The 24,871-nt window shown below is 41.7% G+C and overlaps 1 protein-coding gene across 3 annotated transcripts in view; it reads left to right on the plus strand.

The window, feature by feature from the left end:
- The first annotated feature begins 2,623 nt into the window (after positions 1–2,623).
- phf24 (PHD finger protein 24) overlaps positions 2,624–24,871 on the plus strand; it is a 32,809-nt gene continuing 10,561 nt past the window's right edge. For 2 of the 3 annotated variants that reach the window (XM_085793862.1, XM_085793864.1), the window contains exons 1-6: positions 2,624–3,103; positions 14,466–14,893; positions 16,498–16,683; positions 21,470–21,548; positions 22,874–23,076; positions 23,967–24,133. In XM_085793862.1, the coding sequence (XP_085649988.1) occupies positions 14,468–14,893; positions 16,498–16,683; positions 21,470–21,548; positions 22,874–23,076; positions 23,967–24,133 (1,061 nt within the window). In that variant the 5' untranslated portion in view covers positions 2,624–3,103; positions 14,466–14,467. Of the gene's footprint in view, positions 3,104–8,879; positions 9,091–14,465; positions 14,894–16,497; positions 16,684–21,469; positions 21,549–22,873; positions 23,077–23,966; positions 24,134–24,871 lie in introns of those variants that run through there. The other variant, XM_085793863.1, reaches the window with a different exon arrangement.

Consider the following 24,871-nt stretch of genomic DNA (forward strand, 5'->3'; position numbering starts at 1 on the left):
ATCCAACTCCAAATCCATGGGAATGCCATTAAGAACGCAACTGGACTGTGAATGGGCTGTTAATAGTGACAGACTGCTCCTCTCAGACCATAACAGCTATTCTGAAAGAAGAACTGAGGCCATTGCTATTTGCTTTCCCAGCCTAATTCTTCTTTTAAAATAGGTCCAATTTGGCTTTTCCTCTGCCCTTTTTCTTGGCCTACAGCCAATTTCTCCTTATAAAAAACAAAACAAACTTTAAATAGTGAGCCTAAACACCATTTTTTCTTCCTCTAAAGACTTTAACTCAGTTCACCTAACCCTAATAAAGAAAACACCAGAGGGACACGTGTTGATAGGTCAGGAGCACACACACACTCACTCAAATGTAAAGAAATATATAAATATCCCATGCGTTTTTGAAGGTTAGACTCTTTGTGCTAATGTGTTCATTGAGAAAGAAGCCTGTGTAGTGGCTTGACACAATGAAGCTGACACAGAAAAAAAAATCCATATCCGACATTCTTTGTAAGGTGCAGAGGTGAGCGTGGGGAAAACGTGTCACGCTCCGGTATGAGGAGGTCAGGTTTCCTCTGTGGCTTACTCCTGATGACCATTTCTTCCTCTGACCCCCCGCTGAGAAAAGAGGCCAAGCACCTCAGGACCCACAGGTCAGTTTGCACTTACCTCCTCATCAATAATGCATGGGCTTCCATTTGAACCGGCAGGCTGTGGAACAAGTGGCACATGGTGCATAGAGTTGTTCATACATTAACCATACACCCTGCTGTGGACAGGCACTGCTGTGATGACTCAGTTTTCACCACAGTGGGCTGTCACACTCACACATGCACACATTATAGTGTACTGTATATGATTATGGTATGCTTGGAGTTGGATTTTATATACTATAATGTTCAGCAGCAGTATATTTATCCTGTGAGGTGCATGTGTCAACATGACCTATTGAAAGATACTAATGATTTTAAGTTTTTCCTCTTTGTCATGTAGATGATTATTTTTCTGTTCAAACTGTCAATATGTACGATGGTTCGATTCCCGGCTCCCCCAGTCCGCATGTCCAAGTGTCCTTGGGCAAGACACTGAACCCTCACTTGCCCTCCGATGTATCATCGGATGTATGAATGTGTGTGAATGATTAGTTCCCAAGCCTGTCTGCGAACAGTGCTGTATGAATGTGTGTTAAAGGGTGAATGCGACCATTACATTGTAAAGTGCTTTGAGTGGTCCAAGTGACTAGAAAAGCGCTATATAAGTGCAAGTCCATTTACAACCTGAAAAAAATGTCTTGGGCACACATCTGATTTCACATAGTGCTTCTTCTTTATATCAATTAACTGAGTTTTGACTGGACTTTTTTTATTCCACCTGTTGCATCATGGGTCTATAAAGATTTGCAATTTTTGTAGTAGCCTATGTTTTTCTTGCTAATCCAATGCATAGTAAATCTGTAATTTACCCAACCACAGGTTTTTTAATTTAACACATGCTGTTTTTTTATTTCTTTATTAAAGATTATGAACTGTTGGTTGAATTAAGCAAGTTAGTCAAATATATAATTTTGGGATCTAGGAGATTGTGATGGGCACAAATGTGTGACTTTAATTGATGGGACAATGGATTCAATCATTTCACAAAAATGATATGATGAAAATTGAAAAAAAAAGGCTAATAAAACTGTGTCTGGTCATTCTCTCAAATATAATAACCGCGAATGACAAAACAAGAGTAAGTCAGATGGTCAATCTATCTTATCTGCCTTTATTTTAGTGAGTGGAAGAGCTTTCTCATTGGAGGTTAAATGAGGTCCATAACCACTGTTAGCATAAATAGCCATTGATTACTTGACCTGGACCAAACCCTTTTTATTCACTTGATAGGAGGATGCCACACAGAGCAGTATATCTCTCCGGAGCTTAACGGGAAGTTGTTTGGAGATGGCTGCAATTTCCACATAAAAGTTGGAAACTAATAATGTGGAAAAGATTTGACAATACAAGCTGATTTCAGAAGTCATGTGCAATGGAAGAGTGGTGTGGTGTGGTGTGGATCTTTCAGCTAATAATGAAAAAGTATCAGGGGTCAGAAATGTCAGATTTGTATGTTTGATTTTCATCCAGGTCTGTGGTGGTCTATATTTAATCCCAGTGGTCTATATTAAATCAATATTTCATGGGCAGTGTGCAGATGCTGCTCTGGTGCCTTCATGTCACACATCTGCTCAAATCAAAACCCAGACTCCAGACTTCTCTTGCAGACGACATAACCCCCCTACCCCCCTCCCTCCTTTTAGACCAAAATGGGAATCAAAACCTTGAAGCTGTGCACCCATTCACCAACTGCCCCCCCCCCCCCCCCCCCCTTCTTTTTAACGTTTCAAAATTACTGCGCGAAATAATTGGCTGCTGAGGAGAGCATAGCTCCCTATAACTTCATTATTTGGGGGGGCTGCTAGGGGGGGTCTTGGCCAATCAAGACGCTCCGGGTTCTGAGGAGCGCACAAGTTGTTAACCTGAATGATCACGACACACTCACTAACTCAAGGTGGGTCTCACATGGAGGGAAGAGGGGGGCTGCAAAAATATGACGGTCATAAATCCGTGATTGAACTTCAGTGGCCGACGTGTATCTGTCTGTGAGCGCGCACCAAGGTCTCCTCCTCCTGCCTGGTCTCCTCCGATGCTGGGGGAGTAGCTGAGGGAGAAGGAGTAGCTGAGGGAGGAGAAGGAGGAGAGCTGGGAGAAAAGGAAGGAGAGAGAGAAAGAGAGAGAGAGAGAGAGAGAGAGAGAGAGAGAGAGAGAGAGAGAGAGAGACAGAAGAAAAAGATTTCAGATTTCAGCACCGGAGCTGTCCGCGGCTCTTGAAGAAGTCTCTACTCCTGCTGGAGAGACAGAAGCTGCTGCCGACTGTGCGCTCGCTCCGTGGGACTGTGAAGGGGAAGGAATAATAAACTGCTGTGCCATTCATGTCTCTGCGGGGCGAGTAAAGGGCGCACACTCTTCATTTCGAAGCAAAGTCTTGCCATGCTGGACGGCCGGGCTTGAGACAGGAAGAACAAAGTCCCCCAATAAGTCGCGGTGAACACCAGCCTCTACCTTTAAAGGTGAGCCCGGGTATATGCATATTTGGTTATAGGCTGCTTGGATTGTTACGTAACAAACTAAGCGCTCTAGATTGAGGGTTTTTTTTCTTCCTGTTATTATTGCAAACAAGAGGCAGTGGTGGCTGTATTCTGCAGGGAAGCCTCGTTACAGATGCTTGTGTGAGAAGCACATTTAGGTCAGCACACACATGGGTGTGGATGGTTCTTATCAAACTACAGGAGTTCCCACTGTTGGTGTCTGGTGTGTCTGCTTTGGTGTTCCTGTCAGTGCATGTACAGAGCAGTGTGTGCTAGAAATCTACACAAATCCAGAGTGAAAAGACCAAAATGCGGGGAGTTCTCAGACTATACTTAGCACATTGCACGTCATTGGGAGGATAGCTAGTTAAAGCAATAGGCTGCTTCTTGTTTGCCATGACGTTTTTAAGTTAGTCACAGTGACAGATCATGCCACTGGATGCAAGGCTGGATGGATCATTTCTGAAATGTCTGCAGCAGACATTCAGACATTGTAGTTTTACTCAGTCTCCAGCTGTCCACTTCCCCCAGCACTGTCCCACAGGGGAGTGCTGCTGTCCATTAGGCTCTCCATCAGTCTTTGTTTACAAGCCTGTTGTTGTTATCTTCTATAGGCCATATAGGCGCATACACAAGCCAGTTCTGGTGTTAACCTTGGACTGAGTCCTGCTCCTTGTTCTGTGGCAGATCCCTGCAGCCTGAGCTGCTTCGCGGCCGCCTGTTATGTGCTTATTGTCAGACTCTCTCACAGCGTTTGACTGGCACAGATTTTCAGGCTGGCAGCGCCTGCATGCCAACATGATGTCTCCTGTCTAATGATGCACTGAATTTTACAGTCCTCCCCCATTCAGAGTACTTTCCCCCCCTGTTTTTTTTTTTCTTCTGCTCAGAGGACCCATATCCATTTGTTGAGCCTTGAGCAGATGCTGCTTTTTAGGAAGAGTGCTGTTGATGTGTTCAGGTGCAGACACAAGGATGGGGGATGAGGCAATAAAATGCCAGAGGGAGAGTTGCTGTTTCGTGCACATAGCAGGATGTTTCTTCCAGAAGCGGTGATGGATCTGATCAGTGCAGACCAGGGGCAGCGAGAGATCCTTAATCTCTCTCTGATCTGATTTATTTAGCCCTGTGTGTCCGAGTGCACGTACATCTGCGTGTTTTAAATGGTTGTTAATGATTCCACTCACTCGCTATTACAGGGATCTGGGTGAACTCGTTAGTGTAATTAGTTCCAGGTCTTTGCTTCCCTGGTCCGTGGGTGAGATCTTTGGCTAAAGGGGGATTCGTTCTCATGAAAAGGCATGCTTTGTGGTGCTCCCATTCAAAAAATCCCACCCCCCTTCCCCTCCAGTGAAACAAGGAATGAAAAGAAGAGCTGGTTGGGATTCTAATCAGCACATACCAGTGACATCCAACAGCTTTGGGAAGGGAATCATACAGTTGGAGGGACACTGAGCTACATAACATGAGAGCAAAGCCAGATACTGTTTAGCTTCATTTTCATGATGCTATGGTTTGAAGAAGAGACATAACATAACAACTGTCACAAGATGGTCGTCGAGATAATAAAAAAAAGTTTCCCCCAATTTTGATTGTTTTTTTTCCAAATCAGTATCTCACTATTTGCTTGAACGAATATAATCTGACACGAAAGAAATCACCCTTTGGATGAACTATGAACACATGTCCACACCAAGACAATAACCTGGGTCTTTAAAATTGCTCCTTTTTTAAAGCAGAAGTAAGTGATATATTTGTGTTAATATAAGTCTTAAATAGTTATATCTTCCGACAGCAATCACTTACATAGAGTGTTTGGTCTGAAACACGGGTCTGTCAGTCACTCTGCTCTGCTCTGAGCCGAGGAGAAAACATTTATCGTATCCTACAGTTTTTATCCAATGAGGAGAGAGAACGGCATGCAGGGCTGTGTGTGCAGCCAAGGGACGCCGTGAATGTGGCTACGTAGGGACGAGGACTGTTGGTGGTGCGTTCAAGGAAACTCGTATTTTTCCGACCGTGAAGTCGTACCAGTTCGATCTGGTACGAGTTCACGGGTCGGAAGTTACGAGTGGCCGTTATAGTGACTTTCACCGGTAAAACAGGTCGGAAAAACACGAGTGGGTTGCCTGGAACGCTACAAAGTCGTAAGTTGTGACTTGAAGCTGTAATTTACGATTTCAAAAGCCTGCCTGGAACGCAGCATTAGCGAAAACGACCGGACCACTTACTTCTGCTTTAATTGTCTTTTTTTGAGGCGTCAAAACCAAAAGGCTTCAAAAAAAAAAAAGAAAAGAAAGAGATTGAGCTTTGTGTTCATACAGGTTATTTGAAATGATCTGAAAAGAGCTACTTTGTCAAGTAAAAATAGCCTACTAATTGTTTTAATGGTTAAATGGACCAGTGGATTATGTTCACTTGCATTATTTTGATCACACACCAGAATAAGTGAGGACATTTGCAGTAGGTGAACGTAGCCCTCTCACACTGACCTTCAAGCAACATCCTCTCAGATTTTCTACACACACACATACACTCGCATACACACACACACAGCCAAATGTTCCTATAATGACAGTGCACCTGCTTCTATGACCAATTCTGATTTAATGAATAATCTGTCTCAGTAGCTGGACTGACTGCAGTTGGGTGTTGTTTCACAATCGTTATGACCGAGTGTTTCTTCCTTAGATAAATGTCTGTTACATGAGCTCAGTAACTTCCTCATAGTGACACTTGGGCAGTGGAGGACTGAATACTAATACAGACCTTAAGGTGTCCCCGTTGGTCTCTAATACACTGCAGTGTATTGAAGAAATGGATGCTTGTTCAAAGTAATGATGACAAAGTAACGATTGCTCTCATAGATAGATCTGCTAAAAACATGACTTCTTTTTCTTGTCTGTCTATAATGTACAACATCCACGGAATGATTTATGGTGGGACTCAGAATAAAAATCACTGCTGGTGAAGGGCCAGACCACTGTGTTGTTGTAGCTGTTGTGACCTCAAGTTGGGTGTTTTTGCCCTGACGCGGTCTGGTGGAGTTCCTTTGTAAAGTGTGGTTGTACAAAAGGATTACTCAGAAGAGCAGAAGAAAATCACAAGGACTTAAGGAGCCACTTCCCTCTGAAATTATCAATATTTAATTAAACCAAGATGCTCCTGAGAGCTTCATCATGTGAGAGCCTGTCATGCTGATATGAGTCAACAGCCTGAACTCATTTGGAATCCTAAACGTAGACTCCTTGTGGAAAAAAAGAGAGGTGCATCAAATATGAGAGAAACAAGAGAAACAAAATGAATGATTCACTTGTTCACTTACTCCTCCAAAAAACTGCTGTTACACTTTGGAGCAGAAGCTGAGATCCTGTCACATTACATGAGACATAAAAATGAGTGAATGTCTGATACCTCACCATCTTGAGACTACTCTGTCGCAGTGCAGCTTGACAGAGTAACATTTCTTCAACCATAGATGTCAGGTCTGCCCCTGGCCCTGTGGCCCTATTTCTTTTCCCTTCGCCTAGATCTTTTTCTTTCTTTTTATCTGGGGGCATTTAAATCATTCAGAAAGGTCCAAGAAAGAGAGCAGAGCAGAGGAGGCAGCTGCTCCCGTTGGAGTCTAGTGAGCGTCAAGCCTGGGGAAGTTTCATCCCCGCCTCCTCCGCTTGTATAGCTCCCAGGTGTAATATGAATGGTGAATTTGGGTGATTGCTGGGCCTAATGGGTACCGCTTTTTTTTCCCAAACAGATGGGACTTAGAGGAAAAATGGCCATTAATCACCACTGGTGTGTGATTGTTGTGCCATCACTGCTGTAAGGCGAAATTCGACACAACAAAGTAATTGCTGAGATATGATGAATGTGGCAGAATCACAATATAACCACAATCAAACTGGTTGTAAACAAGCTGAGAGTCAGATTATCTAAAAACAACTTTATTTGGATGCGAGCAGGCTATACCCAAATGTGTCCATCACCTCACTGCATAGACATGGGGTTAAAGTTAAAGCTGATTTAAATGGACTGCATGGAGCTCTCGTGTCTTGGAGACCATTCAGAGCACCTTACAATACATGCCACATTTACATTCACTCGAACACGAGTCACACATTTACAACCAGGAGGAGCAATTTGGGGTTCAGTATCTTGCCCAAGGACATTTCAACAGGCTAAGCACAGCCATCAGCTCTCTGAATTGTTATAGGCTAATAAATCACTAAATAGCTACTTAACAGATGAGCTAATTGTGTACATTACCAGAAAAGCAAACAATAAAAACTCATTATGGTCAAACAAGGAGCTAGCTGACAGTTTGGAGGGTTTGATTTAGCATTAACAGCTTGCTAATCGTTAGCACGACTAAAGGCCTTATTCTTGATGTCTGAGGTGTTGGTGGTGTGTCTATACATTTTGGTAAATGTTAACAACACCCATCCCCAGAGGAAAACTTTTTTGCTCATGATAGTATTTTCTCTGCCTTCATTCTGTCAGCCAAATGAATTAAAACTCTGAATTCATCATTTGTTTTTTTTAGCATTAGCACTGTGCCCTTATCACAGCAAAACCTAGTGGGGTACGTAATTATCACCGACAGGAAATATGGCCAAAGATACACAAAGAGCTAAGTTGTAATAAACAGTTTGATTGACATGTGGGTATTATATTAGAATCCTCTCTGTGTTCTTTGTTTCTTCTCGTTTTTCTTTGTAGGTAGTGTGGTACTTTCTTGCGAGCTTTCATGGTGGAAAAACAAAATACATCACCTTTGTCTTGTGTGAGCGTGATGCGCACGCAGGTGGCGAGCTGCACAAATGTCACTGTCATTCAGGCGGGGAGAGGGGTTGAGCGGTTTGACAGGCCGGTGGTCAGAAGCTGTGGGATCTCAGATTTGCGAGGCAAACCAAGTGGCAGGTTACTCAGCTCCATCTAATACACTAAGGTATCAAAGCCGTGTGCTGACCCACTTGTGTCAGAATCAACTTGTAAAGGGAAGAGAGAGAGAGAAAAAAACACAAGACCCTTATTTAAAATTCATAAGTTAACCTGAAAATGACAAGGTCTTCTGTGTGCTCAGATATTTTCCTCATCAGTAGCCCAGTAGCTTCATTCCAGTCTCTGTTTGAAGGATGCAGGTACATGCTTCTCCAGCATCCTGTCTTCATTTTCCCTCTGGCCTCATATAGCGTCTTGTTACATACTGCAGTGTACATGAGTATATGTTTCCATTACAAGCTATTATCGAACTGCTGTGAGAAATGAGTTGAGAGGTGGAATTTATTAATAATGCAGGTAAACACGCAGCGTTTTTGTTTTTACATCTACATATATTTCGTTCTATAATTGGAAAACTGAGATTTGGATGTATAGAGTTATGAGTGTTTGACTTCCAAAGGATATTACTGTAATGCCACTTTCTGTTGGCACCGAAGTGATGGAGTGTACAAAGACCTTGGGGCTTGTAATAGCACTTAGTTTACGATTATTGTTTCTTATTTTTCCCTCCTGCTGTTTATGACGCCAACTCACTTTGCTGGCCATTAAAGAACAATTTCTTTATTGTTGATTATCTCATTTGGAACGGCTCAGTCCATTATCTGCAGTGCACAGTAATTGAAGATCCAGCTATGGTAGCATTTAACCACGATGCTGTATATCAGGCATGCCATTATTTTAATCCTCCCCTTTAAGGATTCAAAGGTTTTGAACGAGGTTTGTTTTTTATCCTTTGTCTTGGGTTCATGTGAAAGAAGCAGCAGGTTTCATGCTGATCCATCGCAGGCGTATCTGGCATCTAAAGGCTGTCACTGTCTAATGTCTGCGCCGGCGCTGCTCTGAGCCGGAGTGGGAAGGTCACTTCAGTGGATAATTAAGTCGCAATAATAATCAGTGTGCCATCCTGTATTGTGATCACCGCTTCCTCTCATCGACAGTCCTTGCATGACCTGTTTAGAAGCAGGCCTCTGGTAAGAAGACTTTTACATATTCAAGTGGTTGAAATCAATCTGAGCTAATGCTATTGGGAGTTATGTGTTTGTGTATTGTGTTTGCTTTGTTGTGTTGTTGGTCTTTATCTGCTGCCGGGCTGCGTGGTAAATGTCCTCCAGTCCCAACCTTCACCAGCCAGAACTCCCTCCTCTTATCTCTGTTCTGTTGCTGTTATTGTCTGACTGTTTTTAAGCAAACAAGCAGTTGGACTGGACCATTTCTTCCTCAGTAGTTTTGATCACTGGTTCCTAACCTTTCTAGTTTGTGATCCTTTACAGCCAATTCAGGGGCTGTTCACAAAGTCAAGGGTGTAAATGTCAGCTACACACTGCCGGTGCCTTGTTAAAATGTTTCATTTGTTTGTTTCTGTGTCTGAGGGAGATAAATCTGTGCAATGTTTTGTGTGAAGATGGGAGAAGTTTAATTCTCTTAATCCAGAAGACAAAGAACAGGTACTTCCAGCTGTGCAGGAACTCTTGCTTTGACTGCCTTGCTGACTGCCTGACTATTGGTTTTATAGTCTTGTAGTAGGCCTATTTTGCTGAAAGTCATGATGGGGTGTAGTCCTTGCTGCAGCCACTAGGAGGGAATGTATCTTCTAAGATTTCATTTTCAACAAACACACACGAACAAATCAGAGCACAGAGACTAAAAAAATAAGAGCAGTTCTTCTTTTAGAAAAATAACCAAACACTGTCCAGTTCATTCAATATTGTTGCAATAATGGATCCATTTGACCCCTCTGAGCAGCTGGCAGTTTGGTTAACCGAAATGCTTCCACAACGCTCCAGTGTCAGCCTCAGCCATCATATCAAACATCCCTCATATTAGATAAATGGTTGTGACTGGCTCAAGCAGTTTCTGGACAAACTGGAGATCTGTCTGAATTAATTTCACCGCTTATTCTGGTACACATCTGACATTTTCCGGCACTGTGTTGGGAGTCGAACATTTAATCAAAATATTGTACAAATGACAATGTGGTGGAGTGAATGTCCAAATTGAAGGAGATGCAGTTTTCAAGTAGCCTGGCTCTCGCCAGACCCTTGTAGTTCCGCAAAGCTACGCTGAGCTCCACACAAGCGTCTGGGACTGCTCCATAGGCGATTCATTTCAGAAGGCGGGGCCTTGTAAAAAAATCTTGTATGTGATTGGATAAACCACTTGTCCGTTATCTTGAATGACGTGCTACTTCAGCCACTCACATCGTTCTCTGTTCATCTTTCAAAGAATTAATATTCGATAGATTCGACAAAACAGTTGAAATAGCAGAATCAATGCCAACGCACGACTCCTCACTGCGAGCCGCCATTGTTGTTTGACTCAAACAGTCGCTTCAGCGCTACGTCACACCTCAGAAAGTCCCGCCCGGCGATCCTGATTGGTTCATTATTTTTTGCTCCGGGGAAGAAGTTTGCATTGGCCTCGAGTCCAGACCCTTGTGTGAAGCTGAGCGTAGCGCCTCTGGTGGAGCTTTGCGGAACTACAAGGGTCTGGCGAGAGCCAGGCTAGTTTTCAAGGTAAATTATGTCACAACACAAATGAAGCATGTCGTAATGCAAAATCAGATCACATTACAATTATACTGCATTTTTCCAGTGAGAGTGAACAACAACAAAAAAAACTTTCCCCACTATATTATATTCAGTATCCGTCAAAATGATTGAAATATATGTATATTTTTTAATAGCGTATCACCCATCCCCAGTGCAGACAGAGGATGTGCAGCCTTTGCCATACTACATTGCATGTTTGCATATATTAGTGGATTCCAACTATTTTTATGCACATTTTTGATTTACATGTGGAGAGAACAGAAATGCTGAAAATTAAGATTAAGTATTTATCTACCCCATGCAGGTACCGCAATGCCCCCATTCCTCTTTTTTCTGTCATCCAAAATCCTAACTACTCCTGCCTCAAAATAATGGAACAGCATTTCAGCTTAAGCTCATCTGTGCTAAAAAACAACCCACTGAGCTGATTGTAATTCCAGCGGTTAGGATAACTGTCTAGCCGGTATTGCACAGGCCTAGATATGTGTATTTTAATCATTTTGTATTCTGGGTACAACACTGTCATTCATCAAACTGCAGGAGGAGTCATTTCTAAGTCTGACCATTTAAGTGATGTGCGTGTCCTTGAGGAAGACGGTCCACAGAGCAAGGCTCGGCTACCTATGAATCTCAGTCACTTTTTCAGGTGCTTTCTAAGCACTAACTAAAGGCATTTCACTGTCAGTCTGCTAATTGTTCACATTTTTGTCCAACTCTGAGTCCCTCTTCTCACAACACAACAATACAGCGCATCAGCAACACACTTGATCCATTTTAGTAAGCAGCTGTCATTTTGGAGTACGCTTCAGTTTGGCATTTTATCAGTGTGGACATATGACATACTCTGAACATAGTCAGAGGGAACATTTACCATCTGCAGGAGTGCTACAGTACACTTCAGCCTCCTTGACCTTTGACCTCACTTTATAGAGATGCTAGACAGAATGATACATATTGAATACACTAATCAATAATTCCTTTGTTTCTGATTTGTTTCAACTAAGGTGGCTTGTAATCTCACCGTGTGTGTCCTTATAGGATCATTGAAATGGATGATATAAACAAATGCAGTATCCTCTAGAGTCTGTGAAGCATAAGTCCACCAGAAGCCTGAAAACATAAGGTCTTGTGAGCTATTAGAGACAGCACGGGAGGAAGAGAGAGGGAACGACTCCCGTTTCACGTCAAATAAATGCGATTGAATTTCACACAGGCACTTATGTGCAGCGTGGATGGATGGGATTGCATTTCAGAGCTAAAGACACATGTCCCATAAGTAGCGTGTAATCAACTTGAATCCACGGCGGCGCCTTTTTTCAATAATGGAATTCACGGTTGCGTCTCACTTAAGTGGAAATGAGAGCTAAGTCAGTGCACACTGTGCCATATCTTTTAGTGCATTATTTCACTGTAGGTGTACACAAGAGTTACGCAATCCTTTGAACATATTTCATGCAGATTTCTTTACAAATGCAGGGCTTTCTACTCTGTGATGTTTCCTCGTCATGCCTTTTGAACCTTTCTCGTGACAGTTTTCACAGAAATCCATATGAGTTACACTTTCAACAAAATGACATCTATAACTTGTTGCATCTTTACTGAGAATTTATAGACCTCACTCTTTCATCGCCAAAATCAAACAACGCTGTCACACTGTTGACACAAAATTGCCTTGGTGTTTTAGCTATCTAAAGATTTTGGCAGGGAGTGAAGTTAATTTTCTCCTCGGGGATGAATGAAGTTGATCTTACCTTATCTTAGTTCTAGTTGTTTCATTTTGTGAACAGTTGGAGGTTAAGAGAAGCAATGCCAAGCTTGACTGAACTCAGCAAGTTGTGGTGAATGATGCCGTGTGTGTGTGTCTATCCCTGTGGGACCATTAAAAACAAGCACACTTTTACCTATCCACGCTGATTCATAAGTGTGTCAAAGGTTACTCTCTTTGTGAGTTAAAATTTGACTCCCTGATATAATGGTGGAAGTTAATTAGCTGATCTAATTTAGACAGAGCAGAGGGGTTGAGGACAGAGGATGACCTTTGGGCTGAAGGTCACTAGATGTGAATCCTTGAACAATCAAGGAAAACTGGTTGGGGGTGTAGGATGAGGAAAACCTCACTCAGCATAAAATAACAATGCCTGTGTGGCAATTCATGTCTGTGACATGTGTAGGTGAATGACTTTGTTTTGCTGCTAAATGAACCAAACCCCCCTAGATGGCCAACAGGAGTGTTTCCAAAAAAAGAAAGAAAACTAATCACAATGGACACTGTGGAGCCTCCAAAAATAACTGGCACATGGTGTCTGGAAAGAAACATTGCGGTTTGACTTTCTAAGTTGTCCTTCATCATCGCTGTAAGCAACACAGTTAAAATTCGTTTCACAGTCATGTCATTGGCAACGAGCTCAGAGAAATAAATCTCTGAAACTGTGCAAATAAAACCAGAACTAGATACCATTGGGGTGAATAAGAAAATATATTTTTGTGTGAACTGAACTCTATGCTTTAGTTTCTCAATTTTGTATAATTATTGGCCAGTTATATAATTTACACGCGGTGTATGTGTGTGTACTGTAGTAATTTGAATGGAGGGGAGTATTCTGTTTTTGATTTATTATATTTCTTTATCCATATGTCAAGATGATGGAGATAGATTTTCTAAACCTTCTCAAATCTTAATGATCTTTGTCTTACCGTTCAGCTTTCACTTTTTCACAGAATTGCCAAGCAGTTATTTATTGTCATTCAGATGAATGTCCTACTTTACATGATGAGCTGCATAAAGCCAAAGACACATGAAGCAAGATATAGATTTCTGCATCGATATGTACAGTATTCCTTACATTGCATGTGGTGGCATCAGACTCCTTGCTTTACAGCATAGGATTTAAAGATACACAAACGCCTCATTATGCATGTAATATTCTGTATGCTGTGCGTTGTGGGACCTGCTTTCCTAGTTTGGACCTCAATATCTTCATATGGTACTACATGAAATAGGAGCAGTGAGCCAGGAACAGATGGGCAGGGCTTATTAGTAATAAGCAGTGGAGTTCAGGGACATTGCTGCTGATAGAAAGAGATGTGGGAGATTCAAAAAGGCCGAGCTGTTTAGGATGTGCAGAAAACGTGGAGGACCTTCAGTAAAAACACGATCTGATGCTCAAAGAGTAGATGTTTGCACTGGCTGATGAGCTCATCTCTGTGCTTGACTGTAGTTAATTCTCACAGTGTCCTTATTTTATTCTCCCACCCTATACAAGAAAATTACAACTGCACCAAAGAGTCCTTCAGGGAGTTGACTGCCTCTGCTGCTATACCTCTGTCAGCTCTTCTTTAAATCCCTTTTCTCAGAGTTTTAAGTCCTTCTTCAAATGACAGATCTTGTCAGTACACATTCTTTTGACTGAGAACTGCCACCATGTGTATGCACTGTACAGTATGTGAGTGACAGGATGAAAATGGGAGTGGGGGGGGTGTCAATTGTCACAGTTTTCAATTTCATCTGGGAAAAAGATGCGTTGGGTTTGTGTTAAAGCTAAAATCTAAAGGTTGTAAACCTGGATATTTGACATGAAGTTTTATTTATTTCTTAGATGTATTAAGCTGACCATGTTTGTTTGGGGGGAAAAAGGGACTTGGAGATTTTGCTCAGTAGGTCATGAATATTCAACCATTTGGAACTCTTATGATTTAAAACCAAGTTATAAAAGGCTATAATCTTGGATAATGTGCTGCTATAAGTGATTGTTTTGATGAATTGTTCTTTGTTTATTTGTCTCACTATCTGTCTGCAGCCATGGGAGTGCTCATGTCAAAGAAGCAGCAGGTGGAGAAGGTGCAGAAATGCAGCGCCGTCGTCTCTGCCTTTCAGGCTGGCATCAAGGATCGGCCCGCCACAGCCAAACCGGCAGACGGAGAAGCTGAGGAAGCTGACGGGCCTGCCAAAGCTTCAGCCGCTCTGGAGGAGAAGAACACAGACGAGGTGGGGAAGGAGGAAACAGACAGTAGCGCCGGTCCGTCCACCTCCCAGCAGGCCTCAGCTCCATCCAGGGACGAGTGTAAAGTCAACCAGGAGGCCTGGTCCAGGTTACGGGACGGGAAGGGAGTGGAGCCTGAAGATCTTGACAAGACCCATCAGCTCACCCCGCCTGCTTTCGTGCGGCCTAAAAGAGAAGCTGATGATGACCAGCCCTTAGAGGTGGAGCTGGAAAAGAAAGAGCAGGTATTACACCTGAATCATGGTGTTATTTTGTCACTGGATTATAAATATGTTCAATCTTGATGTCGGCGAGGTGTCAAAGAATCACCATGACAACGGCAGCGCGTTATGTCTGCCTCCCCCAAGTTACACATGATAAAGCAGTTCAGCCAAGTGATAAAATAACTTTATCTAAACACCCTTGTTGAAGGTGAGACTATTAGGGTTTGAAGTTGTTTGTGAGATGTGTTGTTTTTGAGCATTATGTGGGCAGGGTGCTCTGCAGGCTCTGAGAGGTGACCTTATGATGACTAACAGGGGAAAGGATTCACAGGAGCACTGACACCATTAGATTCTCTACTTTACAAAAGAGTAAACATTGCATGACAACTTCCTGTAAAGTCATTGCTGCACTTTAGCAAGAAGCACAGAGGTGAAAGTGTCAACCTTGTATTAATTGTAGTGAATTGTGAATTTGAACAGGAAAGATGTGCTATTGCAAGCAAATTACTAATCCATGGCCTTTCTAGACCACAATGACTCAGGCATCATTATGGGATAGTCAAGGTAATGCCAGCAAGCTAATGCTTTTGGTGAGTGGGTTTATTTGGCAGTGCACTGGTTTCAAGGGAACCATGTCAATGTCATATTGAAAGTTCTGTAAATCCATCAGCCACTGTCTGTTTATTTTCTCATGTCAAGTGTGGTGTACCTCAAGGGTCAATATTGGGCCCATTTCCCATCTTTTGTTGAGGTCATGCCTCCCTACATTGCATCACTTTCTCCATGGTCTTATTTGAGTATGAGCATGTGTCAATGCAAAAACCTGGATGCCATTTTGACATTGAAACATGTTGTACCAAGTGTTTTATTTTCTTCTTGTGGATTTATTTTAGTCTTAGCTGAAACTCTGAGCTTTACTCTTGTACCTCCATGAGGTCAAAATATCTCACACTTCAATAGGTAGACTGCAAGGAAGGGTGTTGAGCGCAATTGTGCTTCTATGGTGATGAACCCTCTAGATTTATTGATCTTGTGAACTTTCCTTCTGTACAATATTTCGGCTAAGAATTGATCATGTTCTCTCCACACTAGGCTTAAGAGTAGAGCAAGCCAGTGTGTCTTTTATTGACTGTGCTGCAGCATGGAAGTTCAAGATCTTAGTCTGGATTTTTAGAGAAACAACCCTTAAATGATCTTAGAAGATGATGAATGTCGAGAGACTCATTTTGACTGGAGCTTTGATGAAGGATTCTTGACACAAACTGAGTCATCAGGTCACTAAAAGATAAGCTCTAAGTAGACGATAAGCTGTGATGGAAATAAATGCCACAGTCTCATCTGTGATCTGTCTTCAGCCCTGAAGCTGGTGCTGCAACAGTGGGATATAGATAAAAAACACTTCAAGGATAAAAACTGACAGCGTGTTTGGGTGGATAACCAGTTAAGCATCCTGCGGTCATTTTCTTAATGTATACAGAGTTTAAATGGAGTGTACAGGAAAGCAGGACAAAGGCTTGCAAAAATGTCAGACAAAGCCACAGATTTCAGTTTTCATGTCTTACATTACACAACACCCCTCCTACCATCAAACCACTCTGATTGACACCTACTTTTTCTTACCTCAGCCACCGAGGGATGAGATGTGTGACGTGTGCGAGGTGTGGACAGCCGACGACCTGTACCCATGCAGGATTTGTACGCGAGTGTTTCATGACGGCTGCCTGAGGGAGCTGGGCTACCTGCGTGCTGAAGCCCTGCAGGAGATGAGAGATACTGCCCACACTGTTACTGGCTGGAGCTGCTACTATTGTGTAAGTCTGCGCAGCTCACTGCCACAATCATATACAACCCGCTGTTTATTATACCGCTTCTATTCTTACAGTAATTTAAAGTTGCCTTCATTTTTTTTCATATTATTACGGTATCATCTTTAGTCTTTGGCAACTTTTCTGCAGTATGTGTCATCCTGGTACTGAAGAGAGCAAAGTTTTCTGAGTCATATTTTGTGTCATGATTTGGTACATAAACCTGAATTATGAAACAATTAACAGGTGGTGTTTCTATTTGTAAAAACCAATCATGCCTCGTAGCTCACAGGGGTGCTCTGGGAGGCACACGCATCTAATGATCTGATACATTTAAACTGAATTTATGATTATTTTTCAATTATAATAGACCAGAGGGCTGCAATTCATGAAAAAAACAAACACTATACATGTTATCACAAGCTAGCCTTGTTTCTTGAGAGGGAAAATTTGGGAAAACACTTTTTTACATTTTACATTTACATATTCCGTTACTAAAGCATCACACATAAACCTGCAAAGTGACATTATATACAATGGTAAAGTCAAGTTGGTGAGGTATGTGGATGATGACAAACTGAAATTGATGAGTTTTCATATATATTTCACACCTGACTGACAACACCTGACATACACAGCTCTGTGCTGTTAACTTAAATTTACCTTTGCAGTTGCATCACAGCTTTTATAGGCAGGTGTGTGTGTGCTTGTATATGTGGGTGTGAGTGTGTGAGCATGTGTAATTCGGAAATTAGTGTTGAAACTGTATTCATGTATGTATTCATGTAAAATATTATTGTTACTTGAATTGCATGTTTTTAACATGGACCCCAGGAAGAGTAGCTGTTGCAGTAGTAACAGCTAATGGGGATTCAAATAAACTATGGTCTACACAAGGTCCTGAATGAGCTCATGACATGTTTGGTGTTAAAACAACGATCATGACATTTCAACGCTCAATTGGGAGATTCCCAATACTGTGACAACTGTTTGTCTTCCACAAAATGAGAGAGCATATTAGCCTCGTAACAACCAACAGCAGCTTTGCAACAATGATTCATCAAAGCAGGAAAAGCAACTTCATTTATGTGTGAGTCACAGTCAGTTAGGCCAAACTTTGCTGTCAACAGGTGAAATCAGATGTCATCTTTAATTGCTACAGCCTGTTAATTTTAATTATGTGAGTTAGAATTAAAACTGCTGCTATTTCATGTTGAGATTTTCTTTTAAATATATGAGAAGTGTCAGAAAGTGGACCATCCTCGTGGTGAGAGCGGATACATGATTTGCTGCATGTCATTGTTATCTTTTATAGAAAGCTGAGGATCAAGCATCGTTTACATGCACCAACATTAGCATAAATAGCAGCTATCACACTGCCTCCCTTTATTTATTTTTCCTGTGAAACCATTTCAAGTGCTGTTCAAGTAAAAGTGAGGCAATGTTCTGGATGGGTTTTCGGTGTGAAACAAAACGCCCAGCTTCTCATCAGGAATGCAAGGCCAAAGCCAAAACCGATGACTCCGGTGATCGCTGCCCTGTGAGAAGGCAGAATGCAGTCTGTTTTAATTCCAGCATAAACAGCTGAAGGGTGCTTTTCTGGAGGACGCTTCACTGTGGAGTAGGGGCTTTTTCGGCAGCCTTGAGAAGCAAACTCACTTGCCAAAGTTGCGCTTAGAGGGAAATGTTTTCACACAATCTGTGAGAGGACGCTGAAAGGTCCTCTTTCTTTGGCTCGCTCCTTCACTGTGCGAGGAACGGGGGCGGAAAAAGAGACAATACAGCGAGGGAGGGAGAAAGAGAGGGACGTTTTATTTAAATTCTAGTTGCTACAGCTAAAGAATCCAGCAAACGTGTTAGCACATGTCAGTCAGCTGTTCCAAACACCCTCACCCCCCCCAATTCTGTCACATCTAACATTTGATTTGACACAGGCACTGCAGGGCTGCTGCCAGCAGATGGGACGACTTTCCTTGAAAGTGGATTTGCAGTTAGCCTTCAAAGCAGACGGCTGTGTGCACGGCTCAGCGGCAGCCAATCAGACCGAGGAAGGGTCTGTGAATATGGGCGACCCTTCTTTATAGCATTGGCTCTTTTTTTTTTATGCTCGCAGTTGGCTTCTCAGGACTACTGTGTTGAAGCTCAGGTCATAGTGGAGTGCATTAATGCAGCAGACATGCCGGATGCGTAAATAAAACATTCATTTTGAGTTCTGTTTTTATCCACCGCCATGAAGCCAAGTCCAATATCCAGTCTCCTTTTAGCTCCGGAGGCTTTCAGCAGCTCCTGAGAAGAATATCTGACTGTAAAGCTGCAGCATGATTCAGGGAATCTAGCGTGTGCTGTCAGATAAAAGTGACTAAAGGGCTCCACAGACACGAGGGGAGCGGCAGGGTTAGGTGATAATGCTCTTATTTTATGACATAGTATACTGATTACGTCACTTGTAGCGACATACTTAGTCATCTAATTTACTGTTAGCATAGAAATATTGATTCTTGTGGCTTTGGAATCAGGAAGAAGATTTCATTTTCTTTATTTTTTTCTCCTTTATGCTTTGAGCCTGATCACAAGCTATTTTAAATCTACAGTAATGCTGTCATTTCTCTGTAAAAGACAGTCTCAAAAAAATGTGTGAAATTAGAACGTGCTGTTTTTATTATACTTTTTTTTCCCTTGGGGCTTGATGAAGGTAGAGACGCTGCGGATTAAAGATGCACAGAGATGATGTCTGTCAAAGAGCTAACAAAGGAGGCAATTTGATGACAGTGTGATCTATTTTTTGTTTGTTTTTTTTAATGTTGATTCACATCTCACTTTAGAGAGTGATAGATAGACACATACTTTCAGAGTTCCTTTGGGAATTGTAGTTTAATTAGGAGCCTAATAAGATGCAGCATGCTGAGAGCAGCAAGAAATATTATAATGAAAAATAAGAAGAGAAGATAGATGGGACTGATTATGTTGTGCACGCTGTAATTTTCCAGCCTCCCACATGGCTTAGGAAAATGATATTTATTTTATTGGAGGTGGCATACATAACTGATCTCAGTGCATCACCTGAAGTGCTCAGAAGAAAAACGTGACATTTGTGAAGGCAGATGAAGATAATCATTTTAATTTTTTTTTTTGGTGATACCTGATGTGCTGATAAAATCTAAACTAATAGTTGTCCATGCAGGACTACATTGAATTTTATGTAAAATTGTATTAGACTATTGCTTGTGGAAATTGCTGGTTACTTCTTGCTACTGATGAGTTTTAGTGCCACAGTTCAGCATATTTTATTTCACACTATCTCGCTGTCGTTTCCTGAAATGTGTCTGCGCAGGGTTTTTGAATGGCTTTGTTGATTGTGCAAAAACTGCAAATCTGCGAAAGCCGCTTCAGGACATTACAGTACAAATTATGTGGAAAAACATCCAGAGTTTAGTTCCTTCTAACAAGGCCACAGTGTCCCAGGCTTTCAGGACCACCCACTTGCACCCAGATATTAGAAGAAAGATTTTGGTACTATTCAAGGCAAATAGGTAAATCATGAAATACTCTGTTGGTATACAGACTGCTGGTCTGTAAATGCGTCGGACACCAACGTAGCAACGTGTTGGCAGTTGCTGTGATCTCGATGACAGGTCGAAGAAATACAGGATGACACCATGCAGCTAGCTGGCACACATGTTCAGCTTCCAGTGGCTGATATAATGAGGCCAGGTGGCCTAGTTCATTTGGATTCATCACTCGTCCATAGGAAGGACTGAGGATACAGAGGTGGGGGAGTAGTAGTCTGAAGTTTATTTATCTTGTGTACAAGGAGAAATTTCAATGGATGTTGGTATTCTATTTTTGTTCATTGTTATATCTGCTCAGTGCAACACCATTACTCCATTGCAGAATGTATAATGTTTGGAGCTAAGATTTATGTGTGCCTGTTGAAGGGTTGTGTTCAAAAACCAAATTTAACAGAAGTCTTTAGTAGTCAGATTAAAGGTAAACACAGGGGAAACTTCTCAGTGTTGTAAAGCATAATAGTGTTTTTAATGAGTGTTTCTTGACACTTCTCTTTTTGATTCTCGAGTGTCTTCTGAGCTTGAGGCTGCTTTTTTGATATATTTATTTACTGAATATGTTGTGTGTGTATTCTCATGTAGATTTAATAATGCGGCTTATATAAACCCTAAAGTGTTGCAGGCAGCAGTGAGAACCATGTAAACAAACAGGAATAGGCGTACTTCAGGAATCACTAACGGGCCGTTTAGGTAGTTAGTATCAGATAGGGATAAATGTTTTTTTGTTTTTTTTGTCTGTGCACTTTCTGGTGTCAAAACCAGAGTACTGGAAGATATTTTCATGTTACACATTTCTTTCCATCAGATTTAGCTTTAACTCTGATTAACTGCGAGTTGTTATAGCCATTAAACAAGGTTGGGTAAGTCACTACCCGGCAGTATTGCTTGGTAGATTTTTGCAATTAAAAATCTTCTCCTTTTTTTCCCAGTGTGGAAATTTATGAAATATCAAGACTCGTGGCACCCTGTTTTTTTTTGTTTTTTTTTACTAATGACAGTAATGAAGAGGCAAAACAGCACATAATGAGAATCACCTGGGAAACAGAATATTTGGTGAAATAGAGTGCTTGTGGTTAATTGCAGGAGTCCCATCTGGGCCTAACTTCATATAATTAGAGCGCACTCACAAATTAAAACATCCAGTAATGTACAATTTTCAATAGAAGAAAATGTTTTTTTTTTCTACAAACGATAATTATCTTCCGTCATCTCATCTTTCTGTGTAGGACAATCTGAATCTACTGCTAACAGAAGAAGAGATGTACAGCCTCATGGAGACATTTAAGCAGTGCAAGATCATCCCAGGTGAGTAATGCTAAGATCAAACTTTGTTTTTGTCATTTCTACATCTCTACTCGTAAGGGAAAATTGTAACTCATTAACATGGGTGCTGAAATCAAAACTAAAACATTCTACAGCCTTATAGGCATATCTTCCAGACCTATTTGCCCACTTTGCTTGGCTTTAAGCTCACAGGAAGAAGCACAGTTGATGGTGATGGATCAACTTGCAGTGAATATGTTTCCCTAAATCATGTGGTCACACTGCGTGGGCATTGGACTGCAGTTGCAACTGACAAAGAATTCAAATGTTATCTGTCTGAATGTGGTTTTGGATTCTGAATACACTCAGTGTCGGCATAAACATGTTTTTCTTCATCCTGGAAAGAAAGAAACAGTTCACAATGGTTCTGCTGGGACACATTTTGTTTTTGCATTTCCAAAAAATGAATAAAAATTATTTTGAATTCACTGGAGCAAAAGATAATCATCTCTAATCCCACATATCTCTGGTTTTATGCTCTGCTGTAGGCTACAGCCGTCAGAGGCCTGTACACCGCAAGTTTGATGAGTTCTATCCTCACTGATCCCTTGTTAGCTTCTTTTGAAACTCAAAAAGATAGTGAATCACAAAAATCGTCGATGTCCAACACTACATCGAGTCATAGGCTGCCAGTTTTGCCTGGTTTTCTTGTCCAATATTTCTACAGACACATCGCAAGAACATAAAATACAAATGAATTCATAATGAATACAGTATAAAATGATTGCATGAGCAATGAGTATGAAGAAAGTGTTTGTCAAACAGAAGGTTTTGTGAATGAGGCATTTAGTGTAGCACAGCAGGGTCTCCACTGTGTTTTCTCCAACTCATAACATTACTGTACTTAGGCCTCAGGCAAAAAGTTGCTGTTTGCACACCACTAACCTACAATGCATCTTTTTCATATCATACATTTTTTTTATGAATACTTGCCCTCCTCTGCACCTGCCTCCCTGGTCTATGTAGCCACTGAATGTTCAGTGCTGCATTTATCAGAGGAAACAAAATAATATCATTGCTGAGCACTGGGCAGAAATATATCTAGTTTACAGAAATGCCTGTTGCATGCACAAATATATTCCCTTGGATTCATTATTGGATTGCTTAGTCAAACTTATTACATTATGTGCCCCTCAACCAGGTCGACTTCCAATTGTGTGGCATTACTCCACAGCTTGGAAGCAGGGCAATCAATGGGAGGTGGTCTTGCCATTGTACAGAATGAGTCACCATAAGTTAATTATATCTGGAAGACTGGTCTGTGACTAATTAGGTTTGATGCGATGAATTGTTCCTTGTTGCTCTAGAGTCATGCCTGGTGTCGGATGAGCTGCTGCAGTACCGTCACTTTGCATCCAAGCAGCAGTTTGATAAGGACCTGACTGACGAACAAGAGGAGGAGGTTCTGGCCCAGTTTGCAGCTCTGGATCCTGAGAAGAAGGGTCACATTGAGTGGTCAGACTTCCTGTACCACGAGTCTCTGGCAGTGTTGAGGAAGTTTCGCACAGAGGTAAAGTATACAACCCTGAGAAAACATATTGAATATATTCAACAAACTGTCAGGAGGAGGTATCAGTTTCTGATTTGTTACACATCCCAATGTTATTTTGAAAATCATTTATGCCATGCAGCCACAAACTGTGTCATGTTTTGATGTAGCAACAGGAAAGAAAAGCTGGGATTGTGTGGGTGGTATTGGATACTAAAAAGTAATTTTCTGTATTTGGATTTGACTGGTTGACTTTGAGGTTCAAGTTTTTTTGCTGGAACACAAACGTACACATCTACAATTACTGAAAAGGAGATTATTTTGAAGCCTTAACTTGCTCAATGATGTCTTCACCATCAACAGTCTCTGCCAGTAATAGAGAGAGAGAGAGGTGTTCTTGGCTCTTCAAGTGCCTGGCAAAAGCATACCTTCCCCTCTTCAGCCAAATACTCTTTAATCAGCCTTGTAGAGGATGGAGGAGCACAAGTCAAATAGATTATGTTGAGTGAGGTTAATTTGATGGAATTGCTCAGGGGGCAAAAGGTAGCAAGATTTTGGCCTGCACCCGCCTGACTGGATTGCTTTATTTTGCAGTTTTATTGTCACTTGATCACCACACCAGCAGTTCTTGCAAATGTTGTGCTTTGTTTTTGGCTCGGGAGATTACGTTTACAGTTTGTGGACCGTGTACGGCTCTGGGGTAGCACAGGGTAAATCACTGCATGCAGATTATATCTGACAGTGCTAATGTGATTGAGTATGATTAACGCCAAAGAAATGAGCCCTAAAAATACCCTTGCCAGGCCCTTAAATTGCAACAATGGAAAGCATAAAAAGGCAAATGGAATTATTATGAGAGATTTAAATGAGTAGGTGCACCTAATCTCACAACTTTTTTTTGTTTTCCCTAGAACTCGATGGAGCGCCTGTTGACTGCCAAGGAGCGAGACAAAGCACGGTCAGTGTTCTTGGGTCTGGATATGGATAAAGATGGCATGATCACAAGAGCAGAATACCGTCAGGCCCAGCAGTCCTGGTTTCACAATCTCAACAAAGACTCGCAGTCCTGCAATGTGAGGTGAGCACGACAAATAAAAGGACATCCAGTCAATGGTACATGGGAAATGTGCTTGAAATACTTTCAGGGGGAAAAAACCTTTACATGTGAAGGCTGGTAAGTCTAAGTCCAAGTCATGTAGGAGTTTGGGGAGCAGGGATCTTATCTGTGCTCTCACAGCCGCTTGAAGACAGAATAAAGGCTTGGCTGCATAGGGAGTAGAGAGAATAACATTCTTAACTGGAAGCGATATGAGATGTTTACTTCTTAATCAACATAACCCACATAAGCCAGTCGCAGTGTTAATTTTTGTTACTTTGCAGATGACACAACGCTTTTTTGTCCAACATGCAAAAAAAAGAGATTTGTCAGATCAGTGTTGGACAACAGAAAACTTTCACAGGCTCCCAACTTTGTGGTGCCTTTAAGACACACTATTATGTTTAATTGGCTAACTTTTCATAATGTGTCTGTGACAGTTGACGGTCCTGTCACTATGCCTCCAATTGATCATGCGCCCTGGCTACTTGGCCACAGGAATATCCCTTTGGTTGAATGGTCAGTGCACATGACTCTTATCTGGGAGATTGGGGATCAAACCCCACTTGGGCTGTCCTTCACACTGCCAAATGTCTTTGGAGTATAATTTCTTAAAACAGTTTGATATCATATGAGCATGCTAACTAGTTAGCCCACATCATTTTCCGATAGAGAGTCACTCTACCCTTCAATCTGACCTGAGGCTGACCAGCACACAGT

Source organism: Trachurus japonicus, chromosome 12 (genome assembly GCF_045865225.1).
Source record: "Trachurus japonicus isolate A0001 chromosome 12, Traja_1.0".
Lineage (NCBI taxonomy): Eukaryota > Metazoa > Chordata > Actinopteri > Carangiformes > Carangidae > Trachurus > Trachurus japonicus.